Raw genomic sequence first — 15,919 nt, 5'->3', positions numbered from 1 at the left:
ATGAGTCAATCAATCCAGCAAAAGGAGTTGAAAGAATAGTGGTAGAAGGAAATAATTGGTGTACTTATCTATCTCAGATTCAAAGTTTTCTTTGATTTTATTGTTTCAAAATTCCAGGCATTTGTGAAGTGCCTAGGATGAGATTTCTAAGAAGGATATGAAACAAATATTATTTTGTAGGCTTTCCTTAATTGTATTTGATAATTGCTGGAGTTCATTCCACATTTCAAATGCTATTTAAAATAAGCAGAAAAGATGAAGTTTTAAAATACCTGGGTCAACAGTTAAAGAAACATCTCTCTGAAAAAAGAAAAAGAAAGAGAAGAAATGAGGTAACAAATGGCAGAATGTCAAATCAGACTCAACACAAATTATAGATCTCTCCCATTGCTAAACTTACTAATAATAAAGGGATAGAGGAAGTAGCCAACAAATGCTCAGCATCCTTCCCTTTGAGAGGTCTCAAACTGATAGTACAACACCCTAAAAGTCCCTTTACTCTACGTTAGCATGTGTTCTGGTTTGGACATAATGTGCACGATTGTAAGCAAGGCACACATAATGAGGCTTGAACAGAGGATGCCACTTTGGTTATAGAATACCTCCAAATTATACCTCATTAATTATACAGCTTACATGACAGTCTCCACCCATTCATGGCCCTTTAATTCCATCCATTTCAGGTTTATTTACAAGTCACCCAGAGAGACCAGGTACATCTGCTTACAGTGCCAGTCTAAGATTGGCTGAAGGTCAAATTGCCCAATTATCCTCATGCATATGATGGATTTTACCCAGTACCAAATTTACTAAAGCTTGAAAGCATACCGGTGTCAGCCAAACACAAACCAAACACTTTTCCTTTGCAGCGGTCCAAGATTGTCCACATGACTTCCCAAATTCTTTTCTCTCTCAAATTGCAATAGATTCTGTTTCAGATTCAGCATGTAAGGTTTTGAGCAATGCCTGCGGATAAATTTTGGTTTGGTACGGCTCCAAAATTTATATCCCATTAATTACATGGTGTTTTGTAATGTTCTCCATCCGAACCTTCCAGAGATTTATTGATTCCAGATTTATTTACAGTAATAACCTAGACAGACCAAGGATATCCAGCTAAAAGCATTCCCTAGGTGAAGCCTCACTGTCATTACCTTTCTTCTAGTAAATAGCATCAGTATGTTTAGTAGCAGGTCTGTCATTAGTGTCTACTAGGGAATTTGTCTCATCATCCCTTTCTTTCCAGGGTATCATCAGTAAAAGAAATGGTAGGTTAAAAGACCTCTTACTAACCTTTTCCTTCACAATACTGCAAAGAGTATTATCTTTGAATGATTTTATAAGCACTTGATTTTTTAATTTAGTTACACCAAGAATAATAAATTAAAAAGGGTATAGAAGGAAGCATTATGCCATTCATATTTAATGTAAGTTCACCTGCATCTTAACTAGTTAACTTGCCATGTTTTTAGAAAATCTGTGAGGAACATGATTGTAGAAGTAGAAAGAGAAGGTGATTGATACCTAGTAATGGGATAAACAGTAAAAGTATCTTTTGTCTTTTGTTAACCCAGAATCCTTAAAGAGTGTGTACTGTATCCCTGCAGCAGAGATTGAATTTAGATAACCTTGTTTGTCATTTGGAAGTAAAGTGGTTCTGTCACTGAACCTGGACCATGACTCAGAAAGTCTACTATGGAAATGATGGTTGGTTCTGGTAAGGTCCGCCCCAATACTTGATGAATAATTTCTTCATTTTTCTTTATATCCTGTCTTTATAGTGCTATTAATCCAGATTCTTGGAAAAACTCAGTGATGATGACTCTGACCAAAAGCAGATCCTTCACTTCGTCCTATGCTGTTGCTGCCTCTAACCACGTAAAGGCTAAAAAGCAAAATCGACCAGGTAAGTAACTTATTGGAGAAAAAGCTCATACTCATTGACTGTGCAGTCGTGGAATGAACTAAGCTTCAAGTGTTGAAACACTCAGGTGTGCTTGGTTTGACTCTTCTAAAAAGCAAAAGCCTCAATAACCAACTATAGTTACTTAAATTTCCACTTTATATGATGATACAGATTCTTTTAAGGTAGCTGTACCAAATATCCTATCTTGAACTTATTGAATGAGTAGGAAATCAGTGTCACTGTTAAGGATAATCTCTGGAAGCATCATCTTATAATATAAAAGCTAATGAAGTACTTACCAAATTTCAATTTTATTTTTAGTGTCTGTTAAAAAAGAAAATTATTTTCCAGAAGTATGGTATTTATAAGTTCTAGGAAATGCTTCATTTACTATATGTATTATAATTTTTCAAAGAAATTCTTACTCTGTGTCACTCACCTCCCCCCAAACATAGAAATACAGAAAAGGAGAGGTATTTAAATTTGGAGAAAATACAATTCAGAACCTTTGCGAGCCCTTTGAAAAAGCTCACACGCCAGCAACCAAAAGACCCAAGAGTACCGTGGGTAGGAGGTTTTCCTTCTCTTTCAAACAGGTACAGAATGAAATTTGATGTCATCTCTCCCATCTAGGATCTGCATGGGGTTTTCCACGATGGTGTCAGTGCACCCCGTGTGCTTCTAAGCATTAGCTTCTCCCTTCCCTCAAGCATCACTTAATAAGTACGTGTGGAGTGTTCACTATCTCTGACACTGAACTAATTTGTGGAAAGCGGCAGTGACTAAACCAGACCCTGTTCCTCCTCTCACAGAATTCTCACTTACATTCTAGTGGGGACTATAAACAGATGGACAGCTATTACTATATACATAGTGTGTTAAAGGCTATGATAAGGAAGTGAGGGGAAACTTTCAAATAACAAAAGAGATATAAAGACCCAACTTGGTGAGGGAAAGCCTCAGCAACTTAAGATTCTAAATGGCTGGCAAAGCTAACAAGAAGAAAGGGAGAGCCCTGAATGCAGAATGGGAGATGAAAGCAAGTCTCTGGACAGAGGCCGTATGGGACCCAGGAGCTGTGGTAAGGAGTTTAGGTATCAATGAAGTTTCAGGTAGGAAAGTAAAATGATTTGGAGGGAAGATTACCTCATTTAATCAGAATCTCTGCTGACTCAAAACTGAAATACAGTTTTTGTCAGATTCCATCTCCAAATTGGCCCCCTCCTTGAATCTCAGTTGAGAGTCTGGGGTATCTACTCTGACCTCTCCTTCTTGGAATGTTCAAACTCCAAGTTTTCACCTCTCGGTGTTGCAGAAAACTCGACTGAGATTTTCAGTAGCTCCCTGCTTAGTTTCTTAATCTTCAAGCAGCTCAAGAATTCCCCAAATGGCTCAAGGGGAAAGCCGCCCTCTTCCCACTGGGCTGTTACACATTCAAGTTCTGGCTGCCATGGCAGCCCCAATCTCCAATGTTTGTGTCATCAGCCTCATGACATTACTAAAAGCTCTGTTGGCTTGCCTTCCTAATAACTGCATCCCTCTGCCTGGATTCTTAACCTTTTGTTCCATGCCAATGGTCAGTAAATAATGCTCTGAATGGAAGAACAGTTCACAGGGTTTTGGCTCACTCTTCTGAGGGTCTCTTCTATTTGGAAACCTAGTCTCTCAGAATTGGTTTGCCTTCCCTTGATCGCTTTTAAAATTTTTAACTCAATTTTTCTATTTGTTCTCAAAGAAGCATGGATTTACCACAAACTACTGCATCATAGCCAGAAGCAGAAGTCCTGAAATGGCAGGGTTTCTGTAAGGGTTAGAGAACCAGTACTCACATTCCACTGATATTTCAAGAGACCACCTTGAAATATAAACTTAATTTTAAAAGGAAAGACTAACTTAAGGAAGGACTTCTGTTGTTGTTTCATACACCTAGAAAAGAAAATTTAGTACTTCTTTCCCCTTTGATCACCCACTTTATACTGGTAACTATTCCTTGAAACCATTTAAGCACTGACTTGGCTTAAATCTCTACTGTTGAGTGTAGGAAGACACTTCCTCCACAAAGTACCATTTTATTGGCATTGCATTACTGAAAGAAACCATGAAAGGTAATCTGATTTTCCAAAAATTAATCTGGTCCTCTCTGCTCTTTAGAAATGTTCATTACTTTTTTTTTTTGGTAACTTACAAGTTATTAATGACCTGAGGATTAGAAATGAGCTTTCACTAGGGTCAGGAACAGGACAATGTGGGCAAATACTTAAACTGGGATTGCACTGAGGGCAAATGCAGATGAGCTCAGGAATGCAGAGACTCATTTGGGACCCCAGCAAGATGGAAGAACTGAATTTGAGCATTCCACATTAAACCTGAGACTTTTAAAGGGGCACTGAAGTGGTTCTAATTCAGAAGGACCCCTTGGCTCCCTACAAAAATATGTACAGATAATTTTTGGAGGAGAGCATCACCAGTTAAGGGCCATGCAACCCCAACATATCAAGTTCAAACAAATTGGAGCTTACAACCAAGATCAGTGTAAACATGCAAGAAAGCACCACGAGTTAGAGAAAACAGAAAAAAAAAAAAAAAAAAAAAAACCTGTTCAGATCTCTAAAAGGGTTGAGATATTTAAGTGCTAAAAAAAATACTCAAATGTTTAAAGAAAAACATGAGGTCATAAAAAATAGCAATGAGAGAAGACATAATTGTAGGGCAGCTAAATGTCCTTTGGAAATGTAATCAGGGAAATATGATACGTTAAATGGCATAAAAGACTACTGAAGCGAGAATTAGTAAACTGGAAGGCAGAGAATGTGAAGAAATTCCATGGAATGAAACATAGATGAGAAACTGGAAAATGTAAAAGACTTTAAGAGATATAGGAGAAGGAATTAGAAAGTGTAATATACATGATCAAAGTTTTAGTAGAGGATAGGGTACATAAACTATTTGAGGAGAAGGAGAGGAAAGAGTAAAAAAAATTCACACATAGACACAAAACAGTGAAACTACAGAACACCAGAGATGAAAAGAAATCTTAAAGTTGGCCAGAGAAAAGATACATTACTTTTTAGTCAGTCTGAGAGTTGAACTGTCACAAATAAAGAGTGTCAGAACACAGGAAAATATTTTCTTCAAAGTTCTGAGAGAATATACTAGTCAACCTAAAATTGTGTGTAGGGAAAATCTATCTCAGAAGACTAGGAATGTGTTAAAGATAACTTCAGGTAAGTCAAAACCTTACCACCTACCAGATCTTAACTAAAGGAATGTATGATGGATGTATTCTAGAAAAAAAAGTAATTGCAGAGAAAAAGTCTGAGATCTAATAAAAATGGTGAACACATAAATTTGAAAACCATGATTCCATCCAGACAAACATTATATGTGTAAATAATAGTATTTCCAGATCTGTGGGTATTTTTAAAAGATTTTTAATGGAAAGAATTAAAATATTAGACAATAATAATATGTAACCTGAGAGATGAAGTATGAATTTGTGTTCTACATTCTTGTATAGCTCAGAAGACAGGCTCAGATAAGGAAACTGAGGCACAGAAATATTGAGTAACTTGCCCAAGGCCACACAATTAGTCCAGAATTCTTTCTTTTGTCCTAAAGACTTACTAGAAAAAAAATTGAGGATGACAAATTAAGATAATTTAAAATTAGGATTTTGGGGGCTTTTCCTTGACTGTGGACAAGATAATGAAAGGATTTGGTTTTCTGTCTCTCAGTTTCTTCATTTAGGTAATAAAATTAAAATTCTTAAAATAACCAACATGGTAAAGTCAAGAAGATAGAAATTTATGGTTAGCATATTCACTGGAAATAACAGAGAAAATGATGGGACAGATATGAGGAACAGCTTCATATTCTGTGTCCTGCCCCCGACTTCATATGCCTGCACTCAAGAAGGGCAAAGTGCGAAAGGAAAAGAATGTCCACGGAAGATACCACCAAGGCAGATGATAGAGATGAGAGCCACGGGAATGGCAAGAGCCTTAAAGTACATAAAAAAACTCCATCACTGATTACTTTGGAAGGGATTTTGCATTGTGCCATCTTTAGACTGCTGTCACAGCAGAGCTAAATATTTATAAAATAACCTATATCCTATGCGTGCTGAATTCAACTAAACAAATCCCTGAAAGCCTGCCAAAAGGGAGAAAAATATCCAGCAAGAATCAGAGAGCTGAAATTCAATCATACTTCTCCCTGATCAGATGGGCCTTTCTGTTTGGAAGCTGGTTTCCCTGCATAGATGGCAAGTTGGGGTTGATTCCCTAAGTAGGTGTGATGTAAGTGACAGTGGTTGCCACCCAGTTTTCAAGAAAACTGTGGGAAGGGGCTGAGAAAAGCCCCTTTATGTGGCAAGGAGTCTAAGGAAATGGAATTAAATAAAGTGTGCAGAGAATCTAAGGAGGAAAATAAGCAGGAAGCAAAAGAGGTAGGGGGATGCAAGCATAAACTGAAAGACCAGAAACACTGGAAGATAAATGACCTGTTTCCAGACGGGACTAATGAAATCTGTTCTTTGCAAGTAAACAGTGTTTCCTCTGGCTCCATCAGTCAGCATTCATTTAAACATTTGAAACGCAACCAATTATTATGCAGTTACTAATATAAAATAAATAGATGAAATCACACAGGAGTCCTTTGATTAAAGCCTAAAAATGGGAGATTTAAATATAATTTGCATTTTCAATCTTGCTTTTCTATTATGAGTCACTGAATATGTCGAGATGCCTTTCTGTCATTCTGCTTTTATAATCTCTCTAATTTCATGCTTATCACATCTGCAGCGAGTAGTCCCTTTCCAGATTCCTATAATTTTTATGATTCTTATCATCCTATTACAACTATTACAGATATCTCTACACCTACAAGTTAGACTGAGTTTTGCCTATGGAAAATTTGAAGTGAGAGAGAACTTTAATTATGGCGTTGTGTTTTTTTTTTTTTTTTGGCATCTCTATACTTTAGATACTTTTTTGTTTTGGAAAAATATTAGGGCTGTCTGTTTTCCTGTGGGTGTGGAAAAGAGGCATGTATTTATCAGACATACTAGTCCTTTTTTCGTTCAACTAAAACTGAGTTTTACAACACAAACAGATGGATTCACTTAAATCATTTCCCTCCAGTATTATTTATCATCTCCTTTTGATTGCCCAACGTTCCTTGTGTCTTGATACACATTTTCTCCTGTTCACAGGAGCATGGAGTTAAAGAGGCAATTACTCAAAGGAGTTGGTACTTTAGAACTTTTTAAAGTCATATTTTAATTTTAAGTATTTCACATTAGGGTGGTCTGAATCATCCAAAAGTTTGTATTTCATGTGCTGTGTCTTTTTCCTGGAGTCTCTTAAAATTATTCAAATAGAAAGTAAAGATAAATATGTTTGAGAGCATGAGTATTCATCAGAGTTCCTTCACGTGTGTGTGTGTGTGTGTGTGTGTGTGTGTGTGTGTGTGTATGAATGTATAGATGTGTGTGTGTAACAGAAAGTTGGGTGAGACTTCAAAGGTCATAAACTTCATCTCTCTAACTTTAGACATGATTACACTTTAAAAAAATCTTAGAGAATAATCGTTTTTGAAGACTTACAAGAATATGCTGTTCCTGTGAAATAATTTTATTTGCAGTCTCTCCTTTCTAGAAAGAGTATTTGGTTATTATCTGCACTTATATCTCTCTATGTAAAGACTAATATATGTTAATATATGGCCATTTCCTACGGCATTCCTAACCCTTTCTGTTTTTAAAACTTTAAGCAAACCATGATAAGGCACACTGAGAGAAATAGTTTGGCTTGAGAAAAAAGACATGTATATGTTTATACCTTTATCTTCTCACCTAGAGAATAAAAATACCCCCGCTCTTCATGGTGTTGCCAAGACCCCTGCTTGTTAGGAACGTTCAAAATACGTAGCCTAACAGCACTGCAAAAGCAAAGCGCTTTTCCTCTGTTACAAGGTTTATTTTAAATTTCATCCCAGGCAGTGAGTCTGGAGTCTGAAGTTCTGCTTATTTGTTTAAGTTTAGTTAATACATGAGTTCCAAGAACTCTAATCATCGAGTGGATTTTTCAATTTGTGTTTCAAGAGTGAATTGCACATCTCTGAGAGGATCAGCTGGCAGCTATTAAAAATTAGCAATGAAGAAAATCACTCCTCTCATAAATTACCTTCAGAAATATATCGTGTCAAGACAGAAATGGATGGTGTTCCCAAGGGCTTTCAACTACTCTTAAAAAGTGGTAGAAAACTATCCCCAAACTCACAGTTAGTTATCAAAATAATTAAGGAATTACCTAAAGCAATGCGTGTCAGGAGTCTCAGATGCAGCAATGAAAACCTAGCCTTGACCTGGGCGCCCCACGCAGCCTTGCCAGCAACCTCTCTGACCACGTTCCTTGCCCTCTTCTTCCTCGTTGCTAAGCTGCAGTCACATTGACCTCCTGACTGATCCTGTGACACCCCCCAGGTAGGTCCCTCTTTCTGGAACATGCTTTCCCCGTTACTTGTCTAAGTGTCTTCCTTATTTCATCCAGCGTTCAGATTTTACCCTTAGTGCATCCTGTCTTCTCTGTTCTCTACCCTCTGTATTATTTTTTCTTTATATTGCTTAGAACTCCCCAACTTTTTCTTTCTCCTCCTCTTTTCCTTCTTCTTCCTCCTTCTCCTCTCCTTCTTTTTCTAGTTTCTGTCTCCCCTGAAAACTCCATAAGAGCAGGGGATGTTATTTCTTTCACTACTGCATCCTTTACTCCCTGGAATCAGGCACACAATCATTATTTGTTAAATGAACAAATCATTGAGATACTTACTCTGTGCAAATACCTTGATATCCTTTAAACCACATTGTACCAGCATCCAGCTCCTTAATGGTTAAGCTGCTTGTCTAAGATGATCTGGAGACTCAGTCGGCCTTAATTTAATAAATAGTCTAAATTAAACTAGCCCTGGGAATTCCCTGGCGGTCCAATGGTTAGGACGCTGTGCTTCTACTGCACAGGGCACAGTTCAATCCCTAGTCACAGAACTAAGATCCCGCATGCTGCTCGGTGCAGACATACATACGTACATAAATAAATAATTAAAAAAATAAATAAACTAGCCCTTTCCATCCTTTCTTACATGAGAGCACATATATATGTGTAATAATATGTGTGAAAATGATAATGTTATGTAGCAGTGGAGAGATGGGAAGGGATTTAGAGCTTGGTGAAAAATTGTATTTATTTTATAAAATTATAATAAGAAAATCTAATTATAGAATGTTAGAGATAATATTAAAAATTAAATTTATTCTGGAGCATCGAAATCAGATCTTTCTTTTTTAAAAAATGTACAACCATTAGTACTTCACAGCACACCTGTAATGTGTGTGCTTGCTGCACAGAATGATAGGTTGTGTGGGAAACTCTGAGTTAAAAATCTAGGGAACTTAATTTTCTTTTGGCTCAGGAAATTATGCAATGAGAAGGTTCATCGGTGTCTTTGGTAAAATAGCTAAACCTTTTCAACAGAAATAGAAATAAAAACAAAAACCATAAGGCATGTCATTGTAAAGAGCAAAACAAAGGCAGCCTTAAACGTAATGAATTTTTCTCCCTCCTTGGGCAGTTTCTGATAGAATAATGGGCTAATAAAGCACAGTTTACCAAGAATAGCTGGGCTCACTCCATACTCTCCTGTTTACTCTCATTGTGACCCTGGGAAGGTTATTTAATCTTCCTGAGTCTAAGTGGTTTCATTTGTTTAGTATAAGGCAGGGGATTGATCTGTTGATCAGGAATCAATAGAAATATTGAGAAAAGGACTAGGAAGGGTAGTTGGCCTCCACATTTAATCAAAGGAAGAGTACAATTTCTCATCTTTTAAAGCAAACAAAACAAGAAATAACAGTGCCAGCAAGAAACTTAAACATTACAAAAGTCCATCAACAAGCCTGGCCATCAGTGGGCCAGAAAACCTCTGGGTGTGGCAAATAAAACTTTTGAGAGAACTGGACACTGGAAGCAAAGTAGGCCAGCTGCCAGGTCATCACACATATTATTCAATGATGTGAATGTTTCTGGCTGTACATTTCCCTGGAGTGGTGAGCAACAGAAAAATGACTTTTAATGATTTCATTTCATTTGCTTTACAGTAGATTGTTCAGCCAGGCAACCATGAAAATTAGTAAGCAGGTAGTTGTTCAGAAGTATTTTCTCTCTTTTCTTCAGTTTTAGTGCAGGCTGCCTTCTCTGTGTTTGGAGAGAGTAACTTCAAAAGACAGCATCCTGTCCTCAAACCTCAGCACTTGGAAATCAAAGCCAGCGTTTTGTAAAATTTTCACAATCGAGAGTAAACACAGTTTGACACAAATATCCACACTTATAATTTGAGCTTGAGGCCTATTGTTTGATCTGAAATGGATCATATTCCATTTTTAAATGTTTCCTTCAGAAACAATGCTGATCAAAGTACTGTTTGACGCACAAAAACTAGTTTCACTGGAAACATGGATGGTTAATAAAGCCAGTTGCCTCTCAAAAATGCATCTTCTTCCTTGACATATTTTAAGCAACCAATGCCTGCTAAAAATCTCTGCTCCAGGTACATTAATGTTGAAAACAGTGGCAGATCCTATTGCTGCTAAAAACCTCACAACCCAAGAGAGGGCAAACACGTGAGAAATTGTTAACTATTGATATCATCAGATCAGAATGCCAAGAAGAAACAAAAATGGGAGGAGAAAATAATATCCTTCTGCAGAAGACAAATATCATATCACTTTTATGGGGAATCTTAAATAAAAGGGTATAGATGAACTTATTTACAAAACAGAAGTAGAGTCACAGATGTAGAAAACAAACTTATGGTTACCAGGGGTGAGTGGGGGGATAAATTGGTAGATTGGGATTGATATATACACACTACTATATATAAAATAGATTAATAATAACCTGCTGTTTAGCACAGGGAACTCAATACTCTGTAATGGCCTATATGGGAAAAGAATCTAAAAAGAAAAAGAGTGGATATATGAATATGTATAACTGATTTACTTTACTATACACCTGAAATTAACACAACATTGTAAATCAACTATATGCCAAAAAATATTTATTTGTTTTTATTTTTGGCTATGTTGGGTCTTCATTGATGTGTGTGGGCTTCTCTAGTTGCGGCAAGCCGGGGCTACTCTTCATTGTGGTGCACGGGCTTCTCACTGTCATGGCTTCTTTTGTTGTGGAACATGGGCTCTAGGCACGTGGGCTCAGTAATTGTGGCTCTCGGGCTCTAGAGCTCAGGCTCAGTAGTTGTGGTGCACGAACTTAGTTGCTCCACGGCATGTGAGATCTTCCTGGGCCAGGGATCGAACCTGTGTCCCCTGCATTGGCAGGCAGATTCTTAACCACTGCATCACCAGGGAGGCCCTAATAATTAAAAATAATAATAATAATATCCTTCTGTTTTGAAGTTACTCCAAGACACCAAGGCTTTAACTGAACTTGTCAACATTGCCACTGATTTTTCATGATGATTAATTCCTCGTATTTCATGCTGTGGAGATGCCCGCACTGTGCATCCTGTCTTCAGATGGTGGCACACAGAGGAGATTGGCCCAGTGGCCTGAGTACTCTCCTGGTACTTACTGAGTTAAAAGGAGTCCAAGGTGAAGCTTAAGAGTTTCAATTTTGGGCACGTCTCAGGCTATTGCAACGTCATGCTGGTGTCTGCTGCTTGCCCTGCGTTCCATACCCCTCCCCTCCGCCCCCCCATCCAGGCCTGAGTGAGCCAGAGTGCCGAATCAGCTGCTTCTTTAACCCCCGTCCTGTCTGAGCAAAGAACAGACGCCCTCAGGCGACCTACACGCAGAGGTGGGGCAAAATCCAAATCTGAAACCCTGGAGCTCTGCGAACAAAGAAGAGAAAGGGAAGTCTCTCCAAGCAGCCTCAGGAGCAGCAGATTAAACCTCCACAATCAACTTGATGTACCATGCATCTCTGGAATAACTGAATAGACAAAAAATCATCCCAAAATTGAGGTGGTGGACTTTGGGAGCAACTGTAGACTTGGGATTTGCTTTCTGCATCTAATTTGTTTCTGGTTTTATGTCTATCTTAGTTTAGTATTTAGAGTTTATTATCATTGGTAGATTTGTTTATTGATTTGGTTGCTCTCTTCCTTTTTATATATATATATAGATATATATTATTTTTTCTTTTTCTCTTTTTGTGAGTTGTATTTGTACGCTTCTTTGTGTAATTTTGTCTGTATAGCTTTGCTTTTACCATTTGTCATAGGGTTCTGTCTGTCCATTTTTATTTTTTTTTCTTTTCTTTTTTTTTTAGTATAATTTTTAGCACTTGTTATCACTCATGGATTTGTTTTTTGGTTTGGTTGCTCTCTTCTTTCTTTCTTTCTTTTTAATTATTAAAAAAATTTTTTTAAATAACTTTATTTTTTTTTCTTTACTTTTTTCTACCTTTTCTTCTGAGCCAAGTGGCTGAAAGGGTCTTGGTGCTCTGGCTGGGTGTCAGGCATGTGCCTCTGAGGTGGAAGAGCCAAGTTCAGGACATTGGTCCACCAGAGACCTCCTGGCTCCATGTAATATGAAATGGTGAAAGCTCTCCCAGAGATCTCCACTTAACGACCAGCAAGCTACAGTGCTGGACAACCTATGCCAAACAACTAGCAAGACAGGAATACAACCCCACTCATTAGCAGAGAGGCTGCCTAAAATCATAATCAGGTCACAGACACCCAAAAACACACCACCGGATGTGGTCCGGCCCACCAGAAAGGCAAGAGCCAGCCTCATCAACCAGAACACAGGAACCAGTCCGCTGCACCAGGAAGCCTACACAACCCACTGAACCAACCTTAGCCACTGAGGGCAGACACCAAAAACAACGGGAACTACGAACCTGCAGCCTGCAAAAAGTAGACCCAAAACACAGTAAGTTAAGCAAAATGAGAAGACAGAGAAACACACAGCAGATGAAGGAGCAAAGCAAAAACTCACCAGACCAAACAAATGAAGAGGAAATAGGCAGTCTACCTGAAAAAGAATTCAGAATTAAGATAGTAAAGATGATCCAAAATCTTGGAAATAGAATGGAGAAAATACAAGAAATGTTTAACAAGGACCTAGAAGAACTAAAGAGCAAACAAACAATGATGAACAGCACAGTAAATGAAATTAAAAATCCTCTAGAAGGAATCAACAGCAGAATAACTGAGGCAGAAGAACAGATAAGTGACCTGGAAGATAAAATAGTGGAAATAACTACCACAGAGGAGAATAAAGAAAAAGAATGAAAAGAATTGAGGACAGTCTCAGAGACCTCTGGGACAAAACTAAATGCACCAACATTCGAATTATAGGTGTCCCAGAAGAAGAAGAGAAAAAGAAAGGGACTGACAAAATACCTGAAAAGATTATAGTTGAAAACTTCCCTAATATGGGAAAGGAAATAGTTAATCAAGTCCAGGAAGTGGAGTCCCATACAGGATAAATCCAGGGAGAAATACGCAAAGACACATATTAATCAAACTATCAAAAATTAAATACAAAGAAAAAATATTAAAAGCAGCGAGGGAAAAACAACAAATAACATACAAGGGGATCCCCATAAGGTTAACAGCTGATCTTTCAGCAGAAACCCTGCAAGCCAGAAGGGAGTGGCAAGACATATTTAAACTGATGAAAGGGAAAAACCTATAACCAAGATTACCCAGCAAGGATCTCATTCAGGTTAGATGGAGAAATTAAAACCTTTACAGACAAGCAAAAGCTAACAGAATTCAGCACCACAAAACCAGCTTTACAACAAATGCTAAAGGAACTTCTCTAGGCAGAAAACAAAAGAGAAGGAAAAGACCTACAATAACAAACCCAAAACAATTAAGAAAATGGGAATAGGAACATACATATAGATAACTACCTTAAATGTAAATGGATTAAATGCTACAACCAGAAGACATAGACAGGCTGAATAGATAAAACAACAAGACCCATATATATGCTGTGTACAAGAGACTCACTTCAGACCTAGGGACACATACAGACTGAAAGTGAGGGGATGGAAAACGATATTCCCTGCAAATGGAAATCAAAAGAAAGCTGGAGTAGCAATTCTCATATCAGACAAAATAGACTTTAAAATAAAGACTATTACAAGAGACAAAGAAGGATACTACATAATGATCAAGGGATCAATCCAAGAAGAAGATGTAATGATTGTAAATATTTATGTACACAGCATAAGAGCCCCTCAATACATAAGGCAAATACTAACAGTCATAAAAAGGGAAATCGACAGTAACACAATCATAGTTGGGGACTTTAACACCCCACTGTCACAAATGGACAGATCATCCAGAATGAAAATTAATAAGGAAACATAAGCTTTAAATGATACATTAAACAAGATGGACTTAATTGATATTTATAGGACATTCCATCCAAAAACAATAGAATACACTTTCTTCTCAAGTGCTCATGGAACATTCTCCAGGATAGATCATATCTTGGGTCACAGATCAAGCCTTGGTAAATTTAAGAAAATTGAAATCATATCAAGTATCTTTTCTGACCACAATGCTATGAGACTAGATATCAACTACAGGAAAAAATCTGTAAAAAATACAAACACATGGAGGCTAAACAATACACTATTAAATAACCAAGAGATCCCTGAAGAAATCAAAGGGGAAATCAAAACATACCTGGAAACAAATGACAATGAAAACACGACAACCCAAAACCTATGGGATGCAGCAAAAGCAGTTCTAAGAGGGAAGTTTATAGCAATACACTCCTACCTCAAGAAGCAAGAAACATCTCAAATAAACAACCTAACCTTACACCTAAAGCAATTAGAGAAAGAAGAACAAAAAAATCCCAAAGTTAGCAGAAGGAAAGAAATCATAAAGATCAGATCAGAAATAAATGAAAAAGAAATGAAGGAAACAATAGCAAAGATCAATAAAACTAAAAGCTGGTTCTTTGAGAAGATAAACAAAAATGACAAACCATTAGCCAGACTCATCAAGAACAAAAGGGAGAAGACTCAAATCAACAGAATTAGAAATGAAAAAGGATAAGTAACAACTGACACTGCAGAAATACAAAGGATCATGAGAGATTGCTACAAGCAACTCTATGACAATAAAATGGACAACCTGGAAGAAATGGACAAATTCTTAGAAAAGCACAACCTTTCAAGACTGAACCAGGAAGAAATAGAAGATTTAAACTGATCAATGACAAGCACTGAAATTGAGACTGTGATTAAAAATCCTCCAAAAAACAAAAGCCCAGGACCACATGGCTTCACAGACGAATTCTATCAAACATTTAGAGAAGAGCTAACACCTATCCTTCTCAAACTCTTCCAAAATATAGCAGAAGGAGGAAAACTCCCAAACTCATTCTATGAGGCCACCATCACCCTGATACCAAAACCAGACAAAGATGTCACAAAGAAAGAAAACTACAGGCCAGTATCACTGATGAACATAGATGCAAAAATCATCAACTAGAATACTAGCAAACAAAATCCAACAGCACATTAAAAGGATCATACACCATGATCAAGTGGGGTTTATCCCAGGAATGCAAGGATTCTTCAGTATACGCAAATCAATCAATGTGATAAAGCATGTTAACAAATTGAAGGAGAAAAACCATATGATCATCTCAATAGATGCAGAAAAAGCTTTCGACAAAATTCAACACCGATTTATGATAAAAGCCCTCCAGAAAGTAGGCATAGAGGGAACTTTCCTCAACATAATAAAGGCCATATATGACAAACCCACAGCCAACATTGTTCTCAGTGGTGAAAATGTGAAACCATTTCTCCTAAGATCAGGAACAAGACAAGGTTGTCCACTCTCACCACTGTTATTCAACATAGTTTTGGAAGTTTAGGCCACAGCAATCAGAGAAGAAAGAGAAGTAAAAGGAATCCAAATCGAAAAAGAAAAAGTAAAGCTGTCACTGTTTGCAGATGA

General features: G+C 37.4%; 1 protein-coding gene across 2 annotated transcripts in view; it reads left to right on the top strand.

Annotated features, from left to right (window-relative positions):
• The window catches only part of PDE3A (phosphodiesterase 3A), a gene marked incomplete at both ends in the record, with an annotated part of 307,728 nt that overhangs the window by 257,681 nt on the left and 34,128 nt on the right, over nucleotides 1–15,919 (top strand). For both annotated transcript variants that reach the window (XM_079715862.1, XM_079715861.1), the window contains one exon: nucleotides 1,782–1,906. In XM_079715862.1, coding sequence (XP_079571988.1) covers nucleotides 1,782–1,906 — 125 coding nt within the window. The remainder of the gene's footprint in view (nucleotides 1–1,781; nucleotides 1,907–15,919) is intronic.

Source organism: Hyperoodon ampullatus (assembly GCF_949752795.1).
Source record: "Hyperoodon ampullatus genome assembly, chromosome: 11".
NCBI lineage: Eukaryota > Metazoa > Chordata > Mammalia > Artiodactyla > Ziphiidae > Hyperoodon > Hyperoodon ampullatus.
The sequence above is the reverse complement of the archived record's forward strand: the minus strand, read 5'-3'. Positions and strand labels throughout refer to the sequence as shown.